We start from the raw sequence: 27,276 nt of genomic DNA on the forward strand, positions 1-27,276 counted from the left end.
CAACCTCACCCCATTTAGAAAAGTGCGATTGTTCAGCAGCGGAATATGAGACAGGTGATAGCAGAGCCCACATCTTCAGCACCATCTCCCTGATGAATTTACCTCTCCTGCTTTGCCTTAATTATAAAATTATCTACTCTCCTTTCAAGCAGGTGGTATTAATTAGAATTATAAGCACATGGGGTAATGAGAATAGATGACCAGATTTATATTTCGAAAGCTTATTTATTACTTTTCGGGGCTGGGCGACCGTGCACCGATTAAACACTATCACTATAGCCTTGGGTCCCAGGTGACATCAGTTTTGCAAAAAGCCTCCTCATTAAGGATATTAGTAGGAAGAGAAAAAGCATCCCTGCCATTTTCTGGCTCTTAATTCAGAGTCACTTCTCCAAAGAGCCTTACCTGGTTAAGTGGAAATAAATGTGAAATTCACCTAAGTGAGAAGCAGCATGGCCTAGTGCATAGAGGCCGGGCTTGAGCGTCAGAAGGACCTGGGTTCTAATTCCACCTCTGCCACTTGTCTGCTGTGTGACCTTGGGCAAATCACTTCTCTGTGCCTGTTACCTCACCTGTAAAATGGAGATTAAGACTGTGAACCCCATGTGGGACAGGGACTGTGTCCAACCTGATTTGCTTTCATCCACCGCAGCGCTTGGTACAGTGTCTGGCACGTAGTAAACTTTTAACAGATATCAACCCAATTTGCTTGTATCCACCCCTGTGCTAAGTACAGTGACTGGTGCGTAGCAAGTGCTTAACAAATACCATTATTGTTATACATTCTCTGATTCAATACATTAAATATGTGTATTCTTTTTACATTATATGTATATAATGTAATATAATAAATACATTATGTTTATAATTTAGTAAATGAATGTAAATACACTCTAAAATACATTCCCTGATTAAATACATTAGGAGCTCTGCAGCTCCTAAAGGCACAGATGGTCAAGGAAATGTGCCCATTTGGTATTTTGCACCGTTCAGGAAGATGATGAAAAATAGAGGAGGAGTCACAAGTGTTAGCTTGAGGCGTTACTAGAGAAGCAGCAAGGCTTAATGGAAAGACCCCGGGCTTGGGAGTCAGGGGTAGTGGGTTCTAATCCTGCCTCCGCCCCTTGTCAGCTGTGTGACTTTGGGCCAGTCACTTCACTTCTCTGTCCCTCAGTTATCTCATCTGTAAAACGGAGATGAAGACTGTGAACCCCACCTGGGTCAACCTGATAACCTTGTGTCTCCCCCAGTGCTTAGAACAGTGCTCGGCACATAGAAAGCGCTTAACAAATACTATCATTATTATTAGTATTACTTGCTGCCATATGTTCTACCTTGCAATCTGAAGGAATTAAATAGATTTGGGTTCAATATTTCCTATAAAAAATCAGACCTTTCTAAAATAAGTTGTAAAAAGTGAGCTGGAGGAGTTTTGGAAGTTAGACCTACCTCCATCTTATCTATCTCGCCGCCAGCCTCTTGCCCACGTCTTCCTTCTGGCCTGCAACTCTCTGCCCCTCCATTTACAACAGACTGTATATATCTTCATTACCCTATTTATTTTGCTAATGAGATGTACATCACCTCGATTCTATTTATTTGCTATCGTTTTAATGAGATGTCCATCCCCTCGATGCTATTTATTGCTATCGTTCTCGTCTGTCCGTCTCCCCCGATTAGGCCGTGCGCCCGTCAAAGGGCAGGGACTGTCTCTATCTGTTACCGATTTGTACATTCCAAGCGCTTAGTACAGTGCTCTGCACATAGTAAGCGCTCAATAAATACTATTGAATGAATGAATGAACAGACCATGCCTCTCCCCACCCTCAAAGCCTTATTAAAATCACATTTCCTCCAAGAAGCCTTCCGAATTAAACTCTTTTCCCCTACTCCCTCTCTCTTCTCTGTCACCTACGCGCTTGGACTTGTAAATTTGAGCTCCACCCTCAACCCTACAGCATTTCTGTACATATAGAGTATTAATGTAGTGTCTGTCCCCCACTCTACACTTTGAGTTCCCCGTGGGCGGAGAACGTGCCGACCAACGGTCGTATTGAACTCCCCCAAGTGCTTAGTAAAGTGCTCTGGATTCAGGGAGCGTTCAGTAAATACCACTGATGGATACATTGAGATTCTATCCTCTGTGGCAGGGCCTTAAAGGCGAGCCATTCTGTATTTTGGTTTTTCTCCCGTTTTATGTATCGTCTTGCCCTTCTTAATCAAAACTCGGAGTTGATGTACTCAAAGATGTACTATGGCAATTTGATTTCGTTTCCGAGCTTTAACTATGCGCTGATGGTGATGCACGAGCTAATTTGCCATCAGCAGCTGCCACTTTCTCTGGATGTCGTCTGTGTGACGGAACCGCCTAGAAAGCGATATCGCCGTATTCGCAGAGGGTTTCCTTGATATGATAATGTGGTAGTCTTTAGGGCTTGCAGCTCTGATGAAAATCTAATTACATTTTACTGTTTTCCGCAGCTCTAAATTAGATTTCCAAGTGCAGATCCTCAACCAGCTTAAGGGATGATACCAAGAGATGTTCTCAATTGTTCTCGACAGATATTGCAAACACACTGTTTATCCTCAGGTGTTGTAAATATTTTAACATGAACATCGAAGGGTATAGAAAGCGGTTATCCCTAAGCTTCAAAATGAATATTTATCGTCTGTGACTCAAAGAAAACATTAAATCTAAACAAGTACATTTTCTAAAACTGACGGTACAGCATGATGCATAATTTACAAGAATTTTTTTTTCTGATAAATCAATGGCTGGCATTATTCTATAATTTCATACGTCTTATCTTTTCTTTCTTCATGTCAGTAATAAAAACAACTGGGGAATCATAGACTAAATTTCTAATGCATTGTAAAATGTGAATTGTGGTTTTGTGGCGGGTGGGCAATCAGTCGCCCACAAATGTATTTACTGAGCATTTACTCTGTGCAGAGCACTGGGAGAGTACGATATAACAGAGTTCGTAGACATATTCCTGCCCTCAGAGAGCTTGCAGTATAAGAGGTGACCTGTTCAATTATGGCACTAGATGAGGGTGGGTACATAATTTTAATAAAAAAATAATAATAGTAATAGTATTATTTGTTAAATGCTTACTATGTGCCAGGACTCTACTAAGCACTGGGGTAGATACAAGGTAACTGGTTGGACACAGTCCATGTCCCACATGGGGCTCAGAGTCTTAATCCCCATTTTGCAGGAGGTAACTGAGGCACAGAAAAGTGAAGTGACTTGTGCAAGGTCACACAGCAAGTTGGGATTGGAACCCACGACCTCTGACCCCCAGGCCTGGACTCTTCCCATTAGGCCACACAGCCACTAGGCCATTCTTCCATCTTACGGGGCGTGTTTTTGCTGGGTAGGCAGGCTAATAATCGAGAAAGACCCGCAGGGCTTCAACACGTCGAGAAGCTCACGTGGAGTTTTTTTTACCCACAAAAAGCGGAAACAATAGTCTGAAAGCAAAAACCTTTGGCTAGTTCCACTCTGACATAGGATATTAGATCTGGGTTTTATTGAGACCAACATGCCGTCTATTAGGAGCTCCATAAGAGGAGCTGAATTTAGTTACTTTTCCGGGGTCCCTCAAGTGAGCTGGACGTGTTAAACCATCAGCCCGAAAGAGAAGACTTGAAAGTTTGCATTTATCCCATCGTGATCATGAAGTCAGGAATCATGTCTGTTAAGTCTATCATACAGCAACATGGCCTAGTGGAAAGAGCCCAGGCCTGAGAGTCGGAGGACCTGGGTTCTAATCCCAAGTCTGCCACTTGCCTGCTGTGTGACCATGGGCAAGTCACTTCAGTTCTCGGTGCCACAGTTTCCTCATCTGTAAAATGGAGATTCCGTATCCGTTCTTCCTCCAGTGTAGATTGCGAACCCCATTTGGGAAAGGGACTGTGTCTGACCTAAAACATTCAGTCGTATTGATCGAGCACTTACTGTGTGCCAAGCACTGTACTAAACGCTTGTGACAGTATACGATAACAATGAGAATATGATATAACAATTATTATCTTGTAATAATAATGATAATGTTGGTATTTGTTAAGCACTATGTGCAGAGCACTGTTCTAAGCGCTGGGTAGATACAGGGTCATCAGGTTGTCCCACCTGGGGCTCACAGTCTTCATCCCCATTTTACAGATGAGGGAACTGAGGCCCAGAGAAGTGAAGTGACTTGCCCACAGTCACCCAGCTGACAAGTGGCTGAACCGGGATTCGAACCCGCGACCTCCGACTCCCAAGCCCGGGCTCTTTCCACTGAGCTATCTTCCCCAGTGCTGAGTACAGTGTTTGGTACTTAGTAAGCACTTAACAAATATCATTATTATTATTCTATTGTGCTCTCCCGAGCACTTGGTAAATTGCACGTAATAGACACTCGGGAAATGCTAATTATTGATTGTTTGAGTGAGGATCTCCTGCCTAGGGCAGACTTCAAAAATTTAAAAAAAAAATAAATCAGAGCTGAGTAAATTCTGACTTTGTAAGTCATTCAGTGTCCAAACGCACCAGATAAAATAGGAGAGAGCTTGATTAATCTACCCTTCTTTCTTTCGATGGAGTTCAAATTCAGGGGTCATCTTAGGTTTGTCATTCACGAGTGAGTAAAGTTTATAAATTTAAATAAGGAATGTATTTTAAGAAAAGAACAAGAAGTTATTACGTGTAGCCTAAATAGTGAAGGTTTTGTAAATTTTTTTTTTTGGTCTAGGTTACGCACCAGTTGATGAATTTCTGTATGAAATTAAATTTGAATCTGAAATCACAAAATCCAGCTTGGAATCTTGTGTAGCTTTATATTTGATCAAAAAAGATCGCGATGTGAATTCTGGAATTATCACCCTGATCTTCAATATTGTGTTTGCCCCTCAAAAGCCAATGAGGTAAACCCGCGACTTGCTCTTTTCAAAAGTATAATAATAATAACAGTACCTGTTAAAGCACTTACTATCAAGCCCTGTTCTAAGCACTGGGGTGTGAATATGAGATAATCATTTTGGATCAAGTTCCTGCCCCACAGGGGGAATCACCGTCTAAGTAGGAGAGATTAGCATTTAATCCCCACTGCACAGGTGAAGAAACTGAGGCTCCAAGACATTAAGGGACACAGGTCACACCAACAGACCAGTGGCGGAGCTAAAATTAGAACCCAGGTGTTCTGACTCCCAAGCCCATGTTCTTTCCACTAGGCCACACTGCCTCAGCTCTACTCTAATACCCATCTACTCTTTTTTGAGTTCACTCCTCGTGCCTTCCATAGTAGGAACAAATTTCAAATCCTTTCCCTCTATCTTTCCCTGTGGTATGTTGACATTTCCTTCTCAGGATCACTCCTGGAGAGTTGCCAGTACTCTACCAGTCTTGGTAATGGGAGGGTGAGGCATAGCCCATTCCATTCCCAGCATGGCCAGTGGCTTAGAGAGTGGGAGCCCATCTGCTACAACTCAAAACTCATCTGTAACTGGGCAACAGGGGATTGGGAGAGAGCCGAGGGTGGAGATTCAAATTTACAGTGTGGAGGAAGGCAATAGGCCCAGTCTCCTCCTCCTGTTCCTCCGTCCTCTTCCTCTCGACCTGTCTTCTCCGTCGAAAACCAGATTAGAGGAAAGCTGAGTGTGAGCCCCTCAAAGTGAAAGTCCATTACTTAAATTTCCTGGGCTATCATCTGTCCATGCCACTGCTCTTAACTATCGGCAATCTATGAATATAATTTTTAATAGTATCTGTTAAGCATTTACTCTCTGCCACAGGTAGAGCTTAGTATATAGAACTTTTATAAAATGGGGGGAACATGTTTGAAGGCAGAGGAGGAGAGTACCAGGGTGAAGATGGGAGTTCATTCAATAGTATTCATTCAACGGTATCTATTGAGCGCTTACTATGGGCACAGCACTGAACTAAGCGCTTGGAATGGACAAATCGGTAACAGATAGAGACGGTCCCTGCCCTCTGACGAGCTTACGGTCTAATCGGGAGAGACGGACGGACAAGAACAATGGCAATAAATAGAATCGAGGGGAAGAACATCTCATTAAAACAATAGCAAATAAATAGAATCAAGGTGACGTACATCTCATTAACAAAGTGAGGGAGGGGAAGAGAGTAGGAGCCGTGGATTTTGAGAAGTGAGAGGGAAGGGCTAGAAAATTAGATTTTAATTGTCCTTGTTCACAGGCTTTCATGAGGCTTTAGGATTGCTCATTAAATATGCCATCTTTGAACACGACAAAAGCGTTGCGTTAAAATGAGTTGCTCTAATCTAATTCGATTTGATAAGAACCCTTTTGCCCATAACAATTCTCAAGTCTTTTCCCCATATCCATCATAATCTCAGGTCCTTTATGAAGCATGAAAGTCCAAGTTAATTCCCAAACACTTGGCTCCAGTTTGATAGTTTGAATTTCTGGGGACTGCATTAACGGAATCAGCCGTAGACGAGGAATTTAGCTCTTAGCGATGTAGACGTGGAGGAGACAGCGTATTTTACTAAGTTGAAGCTGTAAAGTAAGAATAAGAATGTAATATAGCATCTAAAACGTATCTGTACAATCCGATTTAGAATCGACTCCGGTTCCATTATAATACACTGTCGTTTTGAAAAACCAGTCGTTTATATTTACACGTCGGACGTTGATTTATTGAGCTATATTTCATTATGCCTACTTCCCAGTGAGTTTTTGTATATCTTATTTTGTTCAGAATCCCGGCAGTTTTGGAGGTGCAATGTCGTACGGGAGGTGTCTGGAATTTTCCGCTAACTTTGGTCGCGACTGCGCCTGATGTAGACGACGTTATCAACATTGAAGCCGTCGGTTTGTTCAAGGAAGCTGTCGTTGGCTTTAGGCTGACCAGCCAGACCCGGTAATATCTCAGGGAAAATGTGTACGTCCGCTTTTGGCGGCTGAATTTCAGACTCGACTAAGAAACGAAAACGAAAGGTCGAAATCAGGTCTTTTCCTCGATGGACGTTTGATTTCTAATAGCCGTGCTCTTCCCCTCGCTAGGGGTGGAGAATAGAACCCGAAAGTACTAATGAGGGTCATAAGCCAGCACGGAGCATGGCGGAGTTTTTTATCGGCTTTATTGAATATGTTCTATACCCCCTCGTGATAGCAGCGACCCGTGATGCCGGTTTTGAGGATGGTTAGGTGGGGAAAGGAGTTGTCACCATGGCTCGGCAGATCGTTGACCTGCTTCCCCACGCCGACGATAACAGAGAACTTATCCCCTCTTAAAAAGGGAAGTTAATAATTTCATTTTCTTAGAAGAAAGCTGGAGATAGGGAGTTTTCAGCTTGAGGATCGTGGAGCTAAGCAGGTCACTAGCCACCGAGCATAATTCCTTTCCAGATGGTGGGTTTTTTCCCCACTTTCTACCCTTGTCAGCTGTGTGACTTTGGGCAAGTCACTTAACTTCTCGGTGCCTCAGTTCCCTCATCTGTAAAATGGGGAATAAGACTGTGAGCCCCTCGTGGGACAACCTGATTCCCTTGTGTCTACCCCAGCGCTTAGAACAGTGCTTGGCACATAGTAAGCGCTTCACAAATACCAACATTATTACTAGAGAGTCCCGCCAGGCAACAGGTGGGCTCTGCGATGGGCCACGCTACTCCTCTTTCTCTGAGACGTGCTTCTCTGTGTCTGATATTTTTTGACTGAATGAATAAAAGAAGGAATGGCCACCCCAGGCTTGACAGAGGTTGTGGGAGAAGCAAGAGGGAGAAAAACAGCAACAGTGAAAAATAAGAAAATGCAGGAAAGGTCATTCTTCCCATGCTCGTGTTGTAGAAAGGAGAAGCGGCGTGGCCTACGGGAAAGAGTATATGTCTGGGAGTCAGCGGACTGAGCAGCGTGGCTCAGCGGAAAGAGCCCGGGCTTCGGAGTCAGAGGTCATGGGTTCGACTCCCGGCTCTGCCACTTGTCAGCTGTGGGACTGTGGGCGAGTCGCTTCACTTCTCTGGGCCTCAGTTACCTCATCTGGAAAATGGGGATTAACCGTGAGCCTCACGTGGGACAACCTGATGACCCTGTATCTCCCCCAGCGCTTAGAACGGTGCTCGGCACGTAGTAAGCGCTTAACAAATACCAACGTTATTATTATTATTATTATTACCTGGGTTCTAATCCTTGTCTGCACTGTGATCCTAGGCAATTCACTTAACTTCTCCGTGCTTCAGTGACCTGGTCGACAAAATAATAATGATGATAATAATAATAACGGTATTTGTTAAGCGCTTACTATGTGCCAAGTACTGTTCTAAGCGCTGGGGTAGATACAGGGTAATCAGGTTGTCCCACATGGGGCTCACACTTTTATTCTCCATTTTACAGATGAGGGAACTGAGGCTCACTTCATTTCTCTGACAAATAGGAGTGCGGGATTAGAACCCAAGTCCTCGGAGTCCCAAGCCCGTGCTCTTTCCATTCAGCCACATTGCTCCTCTCATGGGGATTAAAATGGGGATTAAGACGTGAGCCCCATGGGGGACATGGACTGGGTCAAACTGATTAGCTTGGATCGACCCCGATACTTAAGTACAGCGCAGGGCACACAGTAAGCGCTTAACGAATACCAAAAATACCATATAGTAAACACTTAGCATATGTCATGTGAGAAGCAGCGATACCTGGGAGTCAGAGGTCATGGGTTCGAATCCCGGCTCTGCCACTCGTCTGCCCTGTGACCTCGGGCAAGTCACTTCACTTCCGTGGACCTCAGTTACTTCGTCTGTAAAATGGAGATTGAGACCGTGAGCCCCCCACGGGACAGTGTCCAACTTGATTTGCTTTTATCCACCCCACCGCTTAGTACAGTGCCTGGCACGTAATAAGCCCTTAACAAATGCCACATGGTTAAACGCTTAGCAAATACCATTAAAAAAAAGAATTGCTAATTATTCCTTGGTCTTTTCAGCCACACTGACAAATGGATAAAAATCTCACCATCAGCAGCCTTTTCAAACCCCAGGGAGACCAAAGCGCATTTCATTATAAAATATGATAAATATGTTTAGATCTTTTAAAATTAAATGTGCATTGCAATCAACAGGCCTCTCTGCAGTAATTAGCTGCAGAGAAACTCAATCCTGGGCATGAATGAGGCCCCTGCTTTTTCACTCATTGATTAAATGTTCTTTACTAATTAAACATCTTTGCAAATTTGGTCAGGGTTCAAACTCTCTATTCCCTTTACAATTATCAGCTCGATAAGGAATTTCAGCTGGTTTTGTCTGAAAAGCAGCACGGTTTGATTTCATAACCGACTTCTTGTTTTTCCGCAAGAAATGTACCTCTCGTGGAGGAATTTTATAGGGATTTTTCCAGTGTCTGATGAATCGATCTTCCTTGCAGCTCATTTATGTTTCCAGGAGACTGTGAGCCCCAGGTGGGACAGAAAATGTGTCCAATCTGGTTCGCTCGTATCCCCCACAGCGCTTAGTACAGTGCCCGGAACATAGTAAGCGCTTAACAAATACCACAGATATTCCTCTTCATATTTTTTTATCAGGCTTATACCATGCTCTGGTTTCAGATGTGAGGCTTACCTCAATACGGCCCACTATTCTTCCAACTAAAATACCGGAAATTGAACCGAATGTACTAAGGGGCCGATAGATGAAGCTATCTTTGTTCTTGGGTTTTTATTGGTAAAAAAGCAAAACCGTTCATCGATGTAGAATTCAGAGTAGCCGAACGACGTCACCTCTCATTTCATTCAATCGTTGTAATTTAGTCCTGCGAATGACACTGATCAAAGCCCTGGGACATGGAACGTGGAAAATGACACGTTTCTCCACGTTTGATTGCTATCGACAGGTGGGACCAGATCGTTCAGTCGCCGGTTTTAGGAAATCGCAATCAACGAGAGTCGAAAATTGAGTGAGATTCATAGAGGCAGGTTCTGAATCAATCGGTGGTATTTATTGAGCGCTTACTGTGTGCAGAGCACTGCTCTAAGCACTGCCGAACAACAGAATCGCTAGACACGGTCCCCGTCCGTAAGGACCTTGCAGTCTAGAGGGGGAGACAGGTATTAAAATGAATTGCAGGTACGTACATAAGCGCTGTGGGGCTGAGAATGGCTGGATATCGAGTGCTTAAAGGAAACAGATCCATCCGTGTAGGTGAAGCAGAAGGGAGAGGGAGTAGCAGAGACGAAGGCTTAGTGAGGAAGGTCTTTTGAAGGAGATGTGATCTAAATAAGGCTTTGAAAGGGGGGAGAGTGGACTGTCACGTATGACATGGCATGGAGAGGACACGGGCAAGGAATCGGCGGTGAGATAGATGAGAGCGAAGTACAGAGAGTAGGTTGGTGTGAGAGGAGCAGAATGTGTGTGCTGGGATCTAGTGGGAGATCAGCCAAGTAAAGTAGGAGGGAGAGAGCTGATCGAGTGCCTTAAAGCCGGTGGGAAGGAGTTTCTGTTTGTTGTGGAGGAGGATGGACAACCACTGGAAGATTTCTGAGAAGTAGGGAGACGTGAATTTAACAGACTAAACGAAAGAAGCGACTGATATGAAAAGGGCATTTATTTTGGTCACTGTCTCAAGTTTCACGTTTGCCTCTGGAAAGGCAATTCTCTTCAAATCTCCTTTATTTCGTAAAGCCACCCTTCCAAGCAGAATTCAAAAATGTCTTCAAGCTTCGGTTAATTTGGCCCCATAATTATTTGCCTTTTGAATCCAGTGGCCTATATACACCCAAAACTATGTTAAGCAGCACTACCGCTTTGAAAGCTCTAGAAATCTACCTCTTTGTTTCTCTTTACCCAGTAGTAGTAATAATGAGGCAAAATTGAAAAACTGAGACAAACCTAATATGGGACGTACGTTATCCGCCCCCCTGCCAAAATTCATCCTTACTTGTAAATATTGTGCGAGCCATATTTTCAGCCATATTTATTGGTAGACCCAAACCATCTGAAGGATTTTTGAAAATGGAAGACAAATAGTTCTACAGCTATATCACATATTTACGTATCTGTACTGTCTGTATTTTGTACGTAAGGATACATTTATACACACACACACGATGTATTCTAAACTGGAAGCTCACTGTGGGCAGGGATCGCATCTGCCGACTTCTAAACTGTGAGCCCGTTGTGGGCAGGGGTTGTCTCTCTTTGTTACTGAATTATACCTCCCAAACGCTCAGTACAGTGCTCTGCACACAGTAAGCGCTCAATAAATACGATCGAATGAATGAACTCTGTTGCGCTGTACTCTCCTAAGTACTTACAGTCGTGCTCTGCACACAGTAAGCGCTCAATAAATACCCCTGATTGATCGATGCGACCCGATTGTCTTTTCCCACTTTAATATTAAGGTATTGTCTTCATACTTTTGATACGTGAAGAGCACTTTTGTTCATTAATGGGCTGCACAGTGTAATGTGACAGAATGTGCTTCAAGTACTTATACTAGGAAAAGAAAATATTCTGCTCTCTCTGTCTCTTCCGGCCCCGCTAATGGAGGACTTTCTTCAAATTGCCAAACGATTCAGAGTTGCAAATATTCTCTCTACCTTCCACTGTCTTCCTTCCTCTTCCCCATTTAATGGCGTATTACCAGGACTAGAAATTGACTCGATTCCATTTTGTTTTCAGGGTACATTGCCCACATGTAACTTTAAATGCCCATAAAGGAGCATTTCTAAAGGAGGCACTGACAAACTAATTTGTATTCATAAATCTTAGTTACAGTATACGGTTTGGGATGCAGAATTGTTATAATAGATTTGTTCTCAGACAATATGTTTCCCATAATTATGTAGTTGAAGAGATGGAACACTTGAAAAAAAAAATCTCACCCCGCAAACAGAAGCAATTTTCTAATGTTTGTGCACTTCTGTTTTCAGGAATGAGATTGCATTAAGAAATATCTGTCACCTGAGTTTCCTTAAAATGCGTGACCTGCTCTGCTAATTACAGAGTGAAACCTTTCAGAGGACGTTTGTCTTAAAAGGCAAAGCTTTAATAGGTAGAAATTTTCTTTTAAACTGTTTTTTTCTATGAATCATTATTTATAAAAAAATCTTACCATGGTATTTCACAAGATCTTAAGTGTACTAGTTTTCTTGTGAGGAAGAGTGTGTAACTAATATTTTCAAATACTTAATGGCACCAGAAATTGCAAACATTAGTTACCCAGTTAGAAAAAAAAAATTTCTTTAAATAAATAAAAGCGTCCTTATTCGTCTTGAGGATCGAGTCCCTTTTTAAAAATAATAATGATTATGGAATTTGTTAAGCGCTTACTACGTGCCAACCACTGTTGTCAGCGCTGGGGTAATCCGGTTGCCCCATATGGGGCTCACCCTCTTAAATCCCCATTTTACAGATGAGGGAACTGAGGCTCAGAGAAGTTAAGTGACTTGCTCAAAGTCACACAGCTGATAAGAGACGGAGCCGGGATTACTCTTGGGTGGGAAAAAGAGGTCCCTCCGGAGTCCATCCCCGCCCCCCGTGGGGTAGGAAATGGAGACAAATGAAAATTCCCTTTGTTCAAAAGAACAGAGGAGTGAAGATAGGTTCAGATTCCATTTCTGGTCCTAGGAAAACTCCGATCTGCTCCCCTGGATGGGGAACGAGAATTAAGCTTTGAGCGAAGCAGCTCGTTAAGGTCAAATCCTCTTATGACCGGGAGAAAGGCTGAGAAAATGATTCTGGCAGTTGTGGTGTGATATGTCACTTTGGATAAGGCTGAATGCATCATTATGGGCTTTGACCTTTGGAATCTAGTCAGAGTCCCTGCCAATAATCTGAAATGGAAATTAAAAACACAAAAAGTCATGGCAATTTCTTTGTTTATTCCCCCTTCAAAAAATGTCTCTTTTTCTTTAATGAGGGAAAAACGAAATAAAGCCCCAAACCGACCTCCCGTTATCATTCCAGGAGCATTCTTTCGAATAACCATCGGCGTCGCAGCCGCCCGGCTGCATTAGCGCTTAATTGCAGGCCCATTTCAGCGGGATTCCGAATTCATCAAGTCTCCCGAAGAGACTGGTGTAGCCATCGACTTCAATGGGCCGCTTTTCCTCTCTCCTTTAGGTGCCCAGAGCCGTTCAGCGCCTTCTTCCTACCCGGCAGTGCCCCAGAGTTTTCGGTCGTGCCCCGGGATGGAGAGCTTCTTCCGCTGGACACAGCTGGCACCTGGATCAGAGTTGGGTTCAGCCCCAAAATGTACGGCAGGAAGCATACGGCAACGCTAGTCATCCAGGTGAGTCCCTCGAGAGCGAAATGCGAATCGCACTGAAGTAGCTTATCGCGTTACCTGATATTATAATGTTCTATTTCCCTGCCTTGTCTTAGTAGTTTCCAAGCCACAGCGACTCCAGGGACACATCTCTCCCCGAACGCCCTTCCTCCATCTGCAATCGTACCGATAGCGGAAGCAGCGTGGCTCAGTGGGGAAGCAGCGCGGCTCAGCGGAAAGAGCCCGGGCTTCGGAGTCAGAGGTCACGTGGGCGAGTCGTTTCACTTCTCTGGGCCTCAGTTGCCTCATCTGGAAAATGGGGATTAACCGTGAGCCTCACGTGGGACGACCTGATGACCCTGTCTCTCCCCCAGCGCTTAGAACAGTGCTCTGCACATAGTAAGCGCTTAACAAATACCGACGGTATTATTATCCATAGCGTTTTCTTGATACAAATCCGGAATTCTTGATCCAGTGCCTCCTTCCACGCAGTCACCTTGAGTGTCCATCCTCTTGAGTCTCTCCCCTGCCGCCGCTGCCCAGCACGGGTGAATTTTGCCTCGTGGCCGATGGCCTTCCGCTCGCTAGCCACTGGCCAAGCTAGGAATGGAATGGACAGGCCTCGGCTTGACTCTCCCTCCCGTAGCCGAGACTGGTAGAGGACTGGAGACTCTCCGGGTGCCATCCTGAGCCGGATTATATTTTCTACTACTTCACATATTCTCATTCATTCATCCAGTAGTATTTATTGAGCGCTTACTATGTGCAGAGCACTGTACTAAGCGCTTGGAACGGACAGATCGGTGACAGATAGAGACGGCCCCTGCCCTCTGACGGGACCACGGTCTAATCGGGGGAGACGGACAGACGAGAACAATAGCAATAAATAGAATCGAGGGGATGGACATCTCATTAAAACAATAGCAAATAAATAGAATTAAGGCGGTGTTCATTTCATTAACAAAATATAGTATATATTATTATACTCTACGTATGCTCTGCTCTGTACTCAGTAAATACGCTCAATACATGATTCGATCACCGTGGTACGTAATGTCATCGGTTAAGCACATAATATGCGTAACGCTCCGTACTAAGCGCCGGCGTAGATACAAGGTAATCACGTCGCCCACAGCCCCCGACCCATATCCATCATTCAGTCATATTTATTGAGCTCACACTGTGTACAGAGCACTGGACTAAACGCTTGGGAGAATACAACAGGACAGAATTCGAAGGCAGGTCCTCCTCTCACGCGGAGAAGCACCCTGGCCTAGTCGGGCCTAGGAGTCGGAGGACCTGGGTTCTAATCCCGGCTTCATCACTTGTCCGCTGTGTGACCTTGGCCAAGTCACTTCACTCCTCTGTGCCTCCGTTACCTCATCTGGAAAGTGGGGATTAAGACCGGTAGCCCCTTGTGGAACGTGGACTCGTTCAACCTGATTAGCTCGTGCCCACCCTAACACATAGTACAATGCCTGGCTGATAGTAAGCGCTTAACAAATACCATTAAAAAAGAGGAGTGTACAGTCTAGAGGGGGAACAGACCTTAGTATAAATAAATTACAGATACATTTTATGGTTCAGAAAACTGAGGCGCAGAGAAATTTGGCTTTCCCAAAGTCACACTGCAGGCAGGTCACATAGAGGACCTGGGCTCTAATCCCGGCTCTGCCCGTTGCTTGCCGTGTGACCTCGGGCAAGTCGGTGAACTTCTTCGTGCCTCAGTTTCCTCAATTGCAAAATGGGGATCAAATAGCTGTTCTCCTCCCTCCTAACCTTGGGCAAGTCAATGAAATTCTCTGTGCCTCGGTTTCCTCAACTGCAAAATGGGAATTAAATAGCCGTTCTCCCTCCTAAAACTGTGAGTCCCATGTGGGACAGGGATTGGGTCCAACGTGATTAACTTGAATCTACCCCTGCACTTAGAACAGTGCTGAACACCTAGTAAGCACTTAATGATAATAATAACAATAATAATGATTAATGGTATTTCGTTAAGCGCTTGCTATGTGCCAAGCACTGTTCTAAGCGTTGGGGTAGATACAAGGTAATCAGGTTGTCCCACGTGGGGCTCACAGTCTTAATTGCCATTTTACAGATGAGATTATCGAGGCACAGAGAAGTGAAGTGACTTGCCCCAAGTCACCCAGCCGATAAGTGGCGGAGCCGGAATTAGAACACAACCTCTGCCTCCCAGACCCGTGTTCTTGCCACTGAGCCTTCTCCGGGTAACCAGGATTAGAACTCAAGTCTCCTGATGTAGTCCTGTGCTGTTTCCCCAGGAAACACGTCATTTACATGGAAAGATAATTTCTCGCTCCGCGAGGGCAATGAGGTTTTGCCAGGTCCGGTGCAGTTTCTCAATTCGGACTCTCATCGCAAGGATTTCCAGAAGTTTTGGCTGTAAAAGGGTGATTCCGTTCTCGTCTGACACGCTGGGTCTATCCGTCTACCCCTGAAGCATTCCGATGCTAAAATGCATTTTAACTTCGCGCTAGCTCTGTAGGCATTTTAGACAGTTCGATTTTCAGCCCACAGGAACTCTTGCTCCGCCCTGGCGTGACAGGTATAAACACAACGATTCTGCCCAGCCACTTAAACACGGACGGGCTAAGCCAAGAAACTCATGTTCACCCAGTTTTGTGGTAAGAAAGGAGATAACGTGCTTTTCAAACTATATACCTGCAAGTACTTGTATCCAATTGCCAGTTTAGTTGATTAGCACGGGATAATGGGGCTGTGTTCTTAGCCAATTTAGCTCTGCGTTTAATTAGCGTAAAGTATATTGAAATGATGATATAAGTAGCTTTCCAGTTTATCTTTCAATATAGACTAGTTTAGGCTGTGCTTAAAACTAAAAGAAACAATTAAGATGCCTAATAGAAAATGACCCGTTACCATTTGTCGAGCATCTACCCTGCTCCCTCGCATAATTGCCTCGACGGCCTAATTCTTCCCTACCCCGATTTGAAGAGATTCTTTTTATAAGCAGCCATGAGAGCGTGTGTGGGGATGGGAAGAGGGGCTGATTCGGAATTCCTGGGATATAAGCTCTAGCTGAGAATTATTTTTTTTAATCCTACGGGAAAGAAGGAGAAGGTGGGGAAGTTAATGTAATTTATTGAATGCTTATGGTATGCGGTACTCGGGAGAGTGCAGAAGAAGTGATTATTTGAACTTTTCTCCCCCCTCTCCCCTCCTTTCCTCCTCCGTGTTTTTTTTCCTCTTTTTTCTCCTGCTTCCCTTATTATTCTTGGGTTGCGAAATGACGCATAATAATGGGGCGATTAATGATATTACAAAAAGTGGGTAATTTATCCTTTGATGAAATAAAGGTCTCCTTCAGCACCCCATAAAGAAAGCATTTTAACAAAGGGATGCGTAACATATTGGAATACATAAATTACTATGATTTAAATTTAAAAATACCCTTAGCCAAAGGCCCAGTGGGGAAAAATGAATACATCTTTTCCTCCATTCTGGCAAGTAAATAAAAAGCAATAGAGTAATATGGTTTATGGGATATCTATTTTCAAAGAGCTTATTGTGGAATTCAGCATTTATGGCGCTGATGGATAAGCCAGTTCTTATTTAAAACTGTGAATTTCTATAAATGGAATGTTGCCATGAGGATTGTTTTTCAGAGCTAAGCACCATCAGAAGTGTAATAAAAATGAAATTAACAGTTTCTAAAGTGACTGCTTTAACGGCTCCTATCCGGATTCCTTTCTTTGGAATTTAGGGAGACGGTAGATCCTCGTAAATGTCTACGTCTGCTAAAGGGATGAATTATCCGTCGGCGCAACCAAAAATTCCTCGATGTCATCGAGACCTTAAAATTCAGACATCCAAATAAACCGTCACATATCAATAGAATACAGAAAACACTCAATCATCTGTTCTAATAGGGAAGAGGAGAACACGGATAATTGGAAATAGGAAATAATGTTCCTACACTCAGGTTAGATGTTTCCTCACAGATAATCCATTCATTCATTCAGTCGTATTTATTCATTCAATAGTATTTATTGAGCGCTTACTGTACTAAGCGCTTGGAATGTACAACTCGGTAACAGATAGAGACGGTCCCTGCCCTCTGACGGGCTTACAGTCCGTGCTTAGAGAAGCAGCGTGGCTTAGTGGAAAGAGCCCGGGCTTGGGAGTCAGAGGTCATGAGTACGAATCCCAGCTCTGCCACTTGTCAGCTGTGTGACTGTGGGCAAGTCACTTCTCTGTGCCTCAGTGACCTCATCTGGAAAATGGGGATTGAGACTGTGAGCCCCACGTGGGACAACCTGATTCTCCCGGGTCTACGCCAGCGCTTAGAACAGTGCTCTGCACATAGTAAGCGCTTAACAAATACCAACATTATCATTATTATCATTATTATTTCCCCCTCCCCAAAGTGCCCAAATGGCCAAAGCCACCTCTAGGAAAACGGCCGCCAAAATAAGGTGATACGTGCGCAAAGAAATGCATTAGGATTGGAGGCTACATTACTACTTAATAATCAGTTACTGGTATAATCTAGCAAAATTCCACAAGGTCCTGTACAGAAAAGAAATCCTCCGATTTGTAAAGGCAAAGATGAGGCTTTTAGACGAGGAATAATTCCGTGGCAGCTTCAAGACCTCAGGGAAACTCCAGCTTCCTCAATCCGCGGGATCGTTTCTCCGACCTTGAAATTTTCAGCGAATCGATGTACATGGCAAATGTGACCCAGAGGTTAAACTTCTTTCAACTAAACTGCTAATCTGATATATTAAAGAACGATAAACTGTTTCACCTTGTGCCGAAGTTAATAAGGCAATTAGCTAACCTTTGAGGAAGATTTACTTTTTTAAATGACAGTGTTATCTTTGGACATAAGCTACCAAATGCCGTTTCATGTCAACACCGTGTCGTGAAGGCATTTGTCTTCCACAGAAGAAAGTCCGTCGAAAAGCAGCGTCAGATAGGTTTTGGAACCAGGATTAGCTATATTATGGGTGCCTAATTCTTTTCATCCTCTGGATTTTGATTCAGATTTCTGTTTCTGACCTGGAGGGAATTGTTTTACGTAAACTCGGTGTGAATTTTAAGGCTAATGTTGAAATTCAGAACATGAAATTCCATGCTGAATCAGATCATGCGTCTCACATCTAATGCCTTTCTTCTAAAAATGTATTGGCATCCTTTCGTCTTTTTCTAGTTCTGTTCTCCTCTCCCTGCTTTTTTTTTGGATAGTATTTGTTAAAAGCTTACTATGTACCAGACGCCGTACTGAACGCTGGGGTAGATACAAGTTAATCAGGAGGGATACAATCTCTATCTCGCCCGGGGCTCACATCCTTAATCCCCATTTTGCAGGGGAGGTAACCGAGGCCCAGAGAAGTTAGGCGACTTGCCCAAGGTCACACAGCAGAGTCCTTCTGACTTCTAAGCCCAAGCTCTATCTACTAGGCGACGCTACTTCTCCTATTTGTCTGTCCCTACTCCTCTTTCCCCTCCTATTCTTCGATTTTTCAACCCCTTTTGGGCCCAATCCATGTATCTCTTTCCCAGACCCTGGAGCAGAGCGTTGTACATAGCAAATGCTCAAAAAACACTCTGACTACCACAGCTTCTAAAATTGGTTGGGCTCTGATGCATGAAAGAAGAAAAAAAAGCTGTAAAAACCACTCTTCTAGGCCGCACGTCGAGAGCGATCCAGAACCGACACCGTGCTAACGAGTGTGCTCTGGGAGTACGCACGGACAAGGGCGGGAAAAAGATTTTAGAATTGCCTGGACGTGTCAATACACGGCCACACTTCAGGCTGAGAGATGGAAGAGCCAGCGGTGAGCTTGAAGGCAACGGAGCCCTCCCCCTCTAGACTGCAAGCTCGTTGTGGGCAGGGAATGTGTCTATTTATTGTCGTATTGTACCCTCCCAGATGCTTAATACAGTGCTCTGCACGCCGTAAACTCTCAATATATGCCGTTGAACCAATGAAGGAGAGGTCAGGCCCGATCTCTCCCGGGGAAGTCTTTTTTTTAATCAATCGATGGATAAATCTCGAGCGCTTTCTGTTTGCCGAGTGCTCTACTGAGGACTTGGGAGAGTACGATAAAACCGAGTTGCTTTAAGTCCTGCACTTCATCAGAAGTCCTCGCTGGCACAGAAGACTATCGTCGAATTTGGCTCTCTCAGAGCGTACTTACCCAACGGACAGAGAAGTGGAGAATTGAATTAAGGAGGTCAGCGCGTCCTCTGGGAGGCTTCCCAACAGGGCGTGATGCCAACTTGGATTCGAGTTCAAGCCAAACCGAGGGCTGCAAGATAAGGATTCGGGCAGATAGAGGCCCTCTAGATTTTGGAGCGCCCTTACGAGCCGTATTGGAGATGAGATGATAGCTCGGGGGGACAAACCATCGAGCCCGAGAACACGGTCACGCGATCGACAGTGACGCGTGTCCTGCCCGAGGTCACGCAGCAGGCGAGAACCCAGGTCCTCAGATGCCCAGTCACATGCCGCTTTTCCATGGCGTTTTTCCTGTCGGCATCTTTTTAGCGTGCTTAGCTGAATTTAACCGTTCATTTCATTATTCAGGCCATTAAAAGGCCTTATTCGGGCATGTCCACGTTCTAGCCTTTCCATGCTGCACCAGGGGTCGTCACTGATGAGCAGGAGTTTGGGGACAGTTAATAATAATAATAATAATAATGTTGGTATTTGTTAAGCGCTTACTATGTGCCGAGCACTGCTCTAAGTGCTGGGGTAGACCCAGGGGAGTCAGGGTGTCTCACGTGGGGCTCACAGTCTTCATCCCCATTTTACAGACGAGGTCACTGAGGCACCGAGAAGTCAAGTGACTTGCCCAAAGTCACACAGCTGCCAAGTGGCCGAGCCGGGATTCGAACCCGTGACTTCTGACTCCAAAGCCCGGGCTCTTTCCACTGAGCCACGCTGCTTCTCTCTAATGTTGGTATTTGTTAAGCGCTTACTCTGTGCAGAGCACCGTTCTAAGCGCTGGGGGAGATACAGGGGAATCAGATTGTCCCACGGGAGGCTCACAGTTAATCCCCATTTTACGATGAGGGAACTGAGTCCCAGAGAAGTGAAGCGACTCGCCCACAGTCACCCAGCTGACGAGTGGCAGAGCCGGGAGTCGAACCCATGACCTCTGACTCCGAAGCCCGGGCTCTTTCCACTGAGCCGCGCTGCTTCAGTTGATCCCCAGGCCCTGCCGGGAGGTAGTTGATCCGGCACGGCGTAAAACCTATGCACAGCGTAAATTTTTATCCGTCTGTCTCACTCCCTGATAAAGGGAAAAGAACATAGATCGCACTTACGTTCCATGATCACAAACACTTCGTTCGGACGGTTCTTGGCATTCAGAAAGTGCTCAGTGAATGCACCGCACGATTGACCGAGTGAAGGGATCCTGGAGGAAGTTCTGCCCACCCTTTCTGGCAGATTTTCAAAGTCCTGAAGAGACCCCTGAGCAGATAGAGAAGCAGCGCGTGGCTCAGTGGAAAGCGCACGAGCTAAGGTCATGGGTTCGAATCCCTGCTCTGCCACTTGTCAACTGCGTGACTGTGGGCGAGTCACTTCACTTCTCTGGGCCTCAGTTACCTCATCTGTAAAATGGGGATTACGACTGTGAGCCTCACGTGGGACAACCTGATGACCCTGTATCTCCCTCGGCGCTTATAACGGTGCTCTGCACAGAGTAGGCGCTTAACAAATGCGAACATTATTATTATTATTATAACTAAAGACGCTGTAGACTTGGAGACGTATAAATCGATGAATTAAGTGCCTCTCGTTCAGAGAAATTGTTATCCGGCTGGGTTCTAATCTCAGCTCCTCCACTTGCCCGCTGTGTGACCTTGGGCAAGTCAACTGACTTCTCTGTGCCTCGGTTACCTCATCTTTAAAACGGGGATTAAGACATTGAGCCCCCGTGTAAGACATGGACTGTGTCCAACATGATTCGCGTGTATCTACCCGAGCACTTTCTTCAGTCTCTGGCACGTAGCAAGTGCTTAATAAATATCATTAAATCAATCAGTGGGATTTATTGAACACTGACTAGGTGCAGGGCACTGTACTAAGCACTGGGGAGAGTATAATACAACAGAGTTGGCAGACGTTTTCCCTGCTAGCAATGGGGCGGGGTGAAAATCAAAGTGCTTAAGGGGTACAGACCCAAGTAAAAGACATTATAGTAATAATAATAATGTTGGTATGTGTTGAGCGCTTACTGTGTGCAGAGCACTGTTCTAAGCGCTGGGGGAGATACAGGGTCATCGGGTTCTCCCAAGTGAGGCTCACCGTCTTCGTCCCCATTTTACAGAGGCGGTAACTGAGGCCCAGAGAAGTGAAGTGACTTGCCCACAGTCACACAGCTGACAAGCGGCAGAGCCGGCATTCGAACCCATGACCTCCGGCTCCCAAGCCCGGGCTTTTTCCACTGAGCCACGCTGCTTCCCTGGAAGCTTCGTGGAAGTGAGGGCTCAATCGGGGAAGGCCTCTTGGAGGAGACGTGATTTTAGTAAGGCTTTGAAGGTGGAGAGAGTGGTGGTCTGTCAGATATGAATGGGGAGGGAGAAATAGACATAGAGATATAGATAATCTCCCCCGATTAATAACGTTGGTATTTGTTAAGCGCTTACTATGTGCAGAGCACTGTTCTAAGCGCTGGGGGAGATACAGGGATTAGACCGTAAGCCCGTCAGAGGGCAGGGACCGTCTCCGTTACCGATTTGTCCATTCCAAGCGCTTAGTACAGTGCTCTGCACATAGTAAGCGCTCGATAAATGCTATTGAATGAATGAATATAGACCGGAGGGACAATGTAGGGGAGGGGTCGGCGGCGCGAAACACTTACAGCGTGCCTTTGTGGAAAGAGCACGGGCCCGCCAGAGGTCTGCCGTGTGACCTTAAACCATAATCGTTATTATCGTTATCGCTCCTCCTGTGGAGAGGGGAAAACGGGTTTCTTATTTACCCATCGGGTTAAACTCGGGGACTTGCCATCGTCCGTTGGGCCGCGGGTGCTCGGGATAAGGCCTCTCGTCTCTTCCGCTTTCAGACGGCAACGACCCGGTGGATGTACGAAATCAACGGGCTGCCCCCGCAGAGCGAGCCTCCTGGCAACGTAAAAGCTAAGGTCGTCTCCACCGACAGCCGCGGCCGACCCGCGGCCGGACACCAACGCAACTTTCTCCGTGAAAACGTCAAGTTGATAACCACCGGCGTGTCCTCACCCATCAAAGGCGCTCCTCTGGTCCTGAGAACCAAATGAAAAAAAAAAAGGAAACCCACATCATTGTTCACTCTTCCCAAAATAAGGATCAGTTCTAACACGTCTCGGTTTCTTTTCATTTAAAAAAAAAAAATGGATATTCCCGAATAAAACTATCCTGTGAAAATAATTTGAGGTCCATTTTTTTTCAAAGTGGCTTGGTACAGTGTCTATTAGAAATGAAAATGACGTCAAGGAGATGTCCCTCTCATGCCTATATTGATTTCAAACCAAATCGTCTCCGTTGATATGGCTGATGATTGTTGGGATGTTTCATTCGTTCATTCGGTCGCATTTATCGAGCGCTTACTGTGTGCAAAGCACTACCCTAAGTGTTTGGGAGAGTACGCTATCACGATAAACAGACGCATTCCAAAATACCACATTGCCGAGACCGTCTTTGAAGGATTCTCACTTCTAAAGTTCATTTTTGTCGGTCAATCGTGTTTGTCCATCAGTCAGATTTATGGAACACTTACTGGGCCAGAACACGTACTAAGTATTTGGGAAAGTACAATGCAGTAATGATAACGATAATGTTGGTATTTGTTAAGCGCTTACTATGTGCAGAGCACTGTTCTAAGCGCTGGGGGAGATACAGGGGAATCAGGTTGTCCCCCGTGAGGCTCACAGTTAATCCCCATTTTACAGATGAGGTAGCTGAGGCCCAGAGAAGTGAAGTGACTCGCCCACAGTCCCACAAGCTGACAAGTGGCAGAGCCGGGAGTCGAACTCGTGACCTCTGACTCCGAAGCCCGGGCTCTTTCCACTGAGCCGCGCTGCTTCCCAGTAAAACAGGCACATTCCATGCCCGCAACAAGCTTGTATTGTAGAGTCATTTTTATAGCCGTAGATCATTTTTGCCCGTCAAACAGCGAGAAGCAGCGTGGCCTACCGGATAGAGCCCAGGCCTGGGAGGCAGAAGGACCTGGGTTCTAATCCCGGCTCTGCTACTTGTCTGCTATGTGACTGTGGGTGAGCAAATTCACTTCTCTGTGCCTCAGTTACCTCATCTACCATGTGGGGGTTAAGACTGTGAGCCCCATGTGGGACATGGACTGTGTCCAACCCGGAGATCCGTTTCTACCCCAGGGCTAATTTCAGTGCCGGCAACTAGCAATCGCTTACCAAATACCAAAAAAAAGCAACTAGGTAAGTGCGACTGATATGCATTGAGCCGCTATGCCTTAATATCTGTTTTTCTGTGGCTGTCGGACAACACCGGTTAAGACGTGCTTTCATTCATTCATTCAATAGTATCTATTGAGCGCTTACTACGTGCAGGGCACTGGACTGAGCGCTTGGAACGGACAAGTCGGCAACAGATAGAGACGGTCCCTGCCCTTTGACGGGCTCACGGTCTAATCGGGGGAGAAGGGCCGGACGAGAACGACGGCGACAAATGGAGTCGAGGGGAAGGACATCTCTTAAAAACAATGGCAACTGGACTGCGAGCCTCTTGAGGGCCAGGGACTGCATCTGATCTGGTGGTATCTACCCCAGGGCTTAGCACAGTGCTCGGCGTATAGAAAGCTCTTAGATTTCTCAGTTATGATGCCGACGATGATGTGCTGCAGATCTCAAAGAGGCATTCATGGAAACGCGTCAACTCTGCCTCCCTCTTCAAGAGTTTGGGCGGAATTCCTCCGTCGACGCCGTGCCAAAAACCAGTAGTTACCAAGAATGAGGTTTATTTGGAGAAGCGTGCAGAGAGTCGCTGCAGGTAAAGAAGTGGTTTGCTCCTCCGGCGTATTAAGTGCAGGGTGTTTTGCAAAGCGTTCAGTCAATCACTCTTTACCGGTGCACCGAGATGAAGATTGATCTCTGAGCATATTCATGTTTAAGCCTTTATAAAAACACTTAAATCCCTTAATAAAGCTAAATGGCCTTCCCCAGTACTTGCTTAGACACCTAATTGCTTTTAGATTTGGGCGCATATTTTAATATTTAAATAACTTTAAACCCCCAGGTCTGGTATCCAGCTGAGAATCTGAAAGCCTGGAACGATTTAGAGGAGAGTCATTCATTCGATCGCATTTATTGAGCGCTTACTGTGTGCCAAGCACTGTACTGATTGACTGACTGACAAATTTAAAGACAAGTTAGCACCACTCTTTGGGGTGTAGCAAAATGGCAAACTCAATCCCTCAGTCAATGACATTTATTGAACACTTACTGTGAGCTGAGCCGGATTATCAGGAGCTAGGAAGTAATAGTTTCTGCTTTGATCTTTACCGAAGAGGAATTGAGGATAATTTATCGACAAGGAAGTATACCTGGAAAGCCCAAATTATCACCTGATGTTTTCATTTATTTAAAACTTTACAGTAAGGACACTTCATCCTACCTGCCAGGTACTTAAATGACAGGAAGCACATCTTCTCTTTCACCGTCTCAATTTCCCTCCAATCACCCTGGAAAAATTATAACGAAGATTTCCGAGTTCATAAAGAGTTGGCAATTTCTTCTTACACAATTGTTCTTACAGCTATTTTGCTGGTACTGAATTGCAAAGTGTTTTAAATGGTAACTGTAGCTGCATATTGTTTTTCATTATATTCCCACCCTGGAGAATTTCTCGCAAATTTAAATAAGTGAAATATAGCAGGAGATGGACTCCTCAGAGCTCTGAAATTTACCTGATTGCTTGGGTGATGTAAACCACATATCGGAGTAGACATATTTAGAGTGAAAATTTCCTAGGGCCTTATTTTAACTGCAACTCCTCACTGATCCTTCGACTTTGTGAAGAACAACCCATTTTTTACACGTCTTTCTTGTGGAGAGTGAGTTCCTGAAATTATTTTGGGTTAGCCTCTTCTGGAAATGTGGAAGAGTCTCACCAAATTTGGGTCCACTATCGACTAAACCAATGCCAGCAATGATGCTAAAAATTGCTTGTAATTCTCGGTGAAAGCACTGTTCTAAGCACCGGGGTAGATACAGGGTAATCGGGTCAGACCCAGTCCCCGTCCCACATGGGGCTCACAGTCTTAATCCCCCGTTATACGGATGAGGTAACTGAGGCACAGAGAATTTAAGCGGCGTGCCTAAGGTCACGCAGCGGCCATGTGGCAGAGCCGGCATTAGAACTCGTGCCCTCTGACTTCCAGGCCCGGGCTCTTGCCGCTCGATCACGTTGCTCCTCACGAGCGCACTGCTTCTCACGACCCTGCCAGTAAATTAAACGGCAAAAACTTACTCCTGCCCGGAAAAGGTATGAATCATCGGCTCGGTATCACCAGCAAATCTTAAGTGATTCCATAAGAATGTGGGATGCATTCAAAGTCGTAAGTAGGGAAGCGGCGTGGCGTAGTGGAAATAACCCGTAGTCAGAGGTCCTGGGTTCTAATCCTGGCTCTGCCGCTTACCTCTGTGTGACTTTGGGCAAGTCACGTAACTTCTCTGTGCCTTAGTTTCCTCGATTGTAAAATGGGGATTCAATACCCGTTCGCTCTGCTTCTTAGACTGCAAACACCATGGGGGACGGACCGGGACGGAACTAATCAACTCGAATCCGTCGCACCGCTTAGAACGGTGTTTGACACAGAGGAAGCACTTAAATACCTTAATAATAATAATTAGTTACACCTTTACCAATCAATCGAATTTACTGAGAATTTACTGTGTGCAGAACACTGGAACTAAGCACTTGCACTGTATTCTCCCAAGCGCTTATTACAGTGTACTGCATATAGTAGGTGCTCAACAAATACCACCGATTGATAGCTAAACCTGTCTGTTTCTTCTTGCAAGAGCGAAGCCATCCCTGACCGTAATTATTCCTTGAACGTAAATGTTCCTAAGGACCTTCAGCTCGTGGGCATCCCCGGCCTCCTCTGGTCTTGAAAAAAGAATACAATTTTATTTTTAGTTTCATAATCATAATTTCCATAGAGTATCCAAAATGACTTTTTTGAACTCTGTAATTGCAATATTTTTCCTGTCCTTGTCGAAGGCCTTGAAGTGGACATGTGAATTAATTTGTTTTTAAAACTACTGGGGATCACTGCCAAGGCAAAAGTTTGGGGAGGGCTACAAACTGTAGAAGTGCTGATTTCTAGAAGTATTTTAAATGAAAATAGGACCCAAATCAGCATGTTTATAGAAAAAAAAAACCTATTGCATAGGTTGACTCATTCTAGCTCTCGGCAGGTTTTTTTTCCCAATAAGTGTGTTACATTTCTGTGACACAAACCCTGGATTGTTGTGCATATTTGGGACCCAACCTAGAAAGTTCTGTCAAGCACTCCGTATTTCCACATTTTCAATCCACAGAAATCAGTCACATTCCGGCTTCTTCTTAAATAAGAAAGTCAGATGCGTGCCATCCATTTCTCAACAGCAGAGCCATCAAAAAATAAAATTCTTTTTGAAAGCAAAAAGGCCTAGGATCCAGGGATAATATGGATGATTTATGGGAAAATAGTGAAACTTGCCAAACTCAGATCTAGTTAATTACCCAGGAGAAAAAGAGGCTGAACACTAGTGATAAACAAATGAAGCGAGTTGATCAAGCGCTTACTTTGTACCAAGCACTTGGGAGAATGCACTTGAGTTAGTAATAATAATGAATAATAATACTAGTAATAATAGTAACGGTGTTAGTTAAGCACTTACTAAGCGCTTAAGCACTATATTAAGCACTGAGGCGGATACAAGATAAACAGGTCCCACATGGGACTCTCCGTCTGTTCATTCATTTAATCCTTTAATGAGCGCTTACCGTGCGCGTAACATTGTACTAAGCACTTGGGAGAGTGCAATACAACCATGACCGGAT

The 27,276-nt window shown here is 44.9% G+C and overlaps 1 protein-coding gene across 4 annotated transcripts in view; it reads left to right on the plus strand.

The window, feature by feature from the left end:
• CFAP47 (cilia and flagella associated protein 47) overlaps positions 1-22,623 on the plus strand; it is a 262,759-nt gene extending 240,136 nt beyond the window's left edge. For 2 of the 4 annotated variants that reach the window (XM_029046519.2, XM_029046520.2), the window contains exons 61-64: positions 4,740-4,911; positions 6,728-6,889; positions 13,074-13,242; positions 22,281-22,623. In XM_029046519.2, the coding sequence (XP_028902352.1) occupies positions 4,740-4,911; positions 6,728-6,889; positions 13,074-13,242; positions 22,281-22,493 (716 nt within the window). In that variant the 3' untranslated portion in view covers positions 22,494-22,623. Of the gene's footprint in view, positions 1-4,739; positions 4,912-6,727; positions 6,890-13,073; positions 13,243-13,337; positions 13,406-22,280 lie in introns of those variants that run through there. The other 2 variants (XM_029046522.2, XM_029046521.2) reach the window with 2 other exon arrangements.
• The last annotated feature ends 4,653 nt before the right edge of the window (positions 22,624-27,276 follow it).

This window comes from Ornithorhynchus anatinus, chromosome 18 (genome assembly GCF_004115215.2).
Source record: "Ornithorhynchus anatinus isolate Pmale09 chromosome 18, mOrnAna1.pri.v4, whole genome shotgun sequence".
NCBI lineage: Eukaryota > Metazoa > Chordata > Mammalia > Monotremata > Ornithorhynchidae > Ornithorhynchus > Ornithorhynchus anatinus.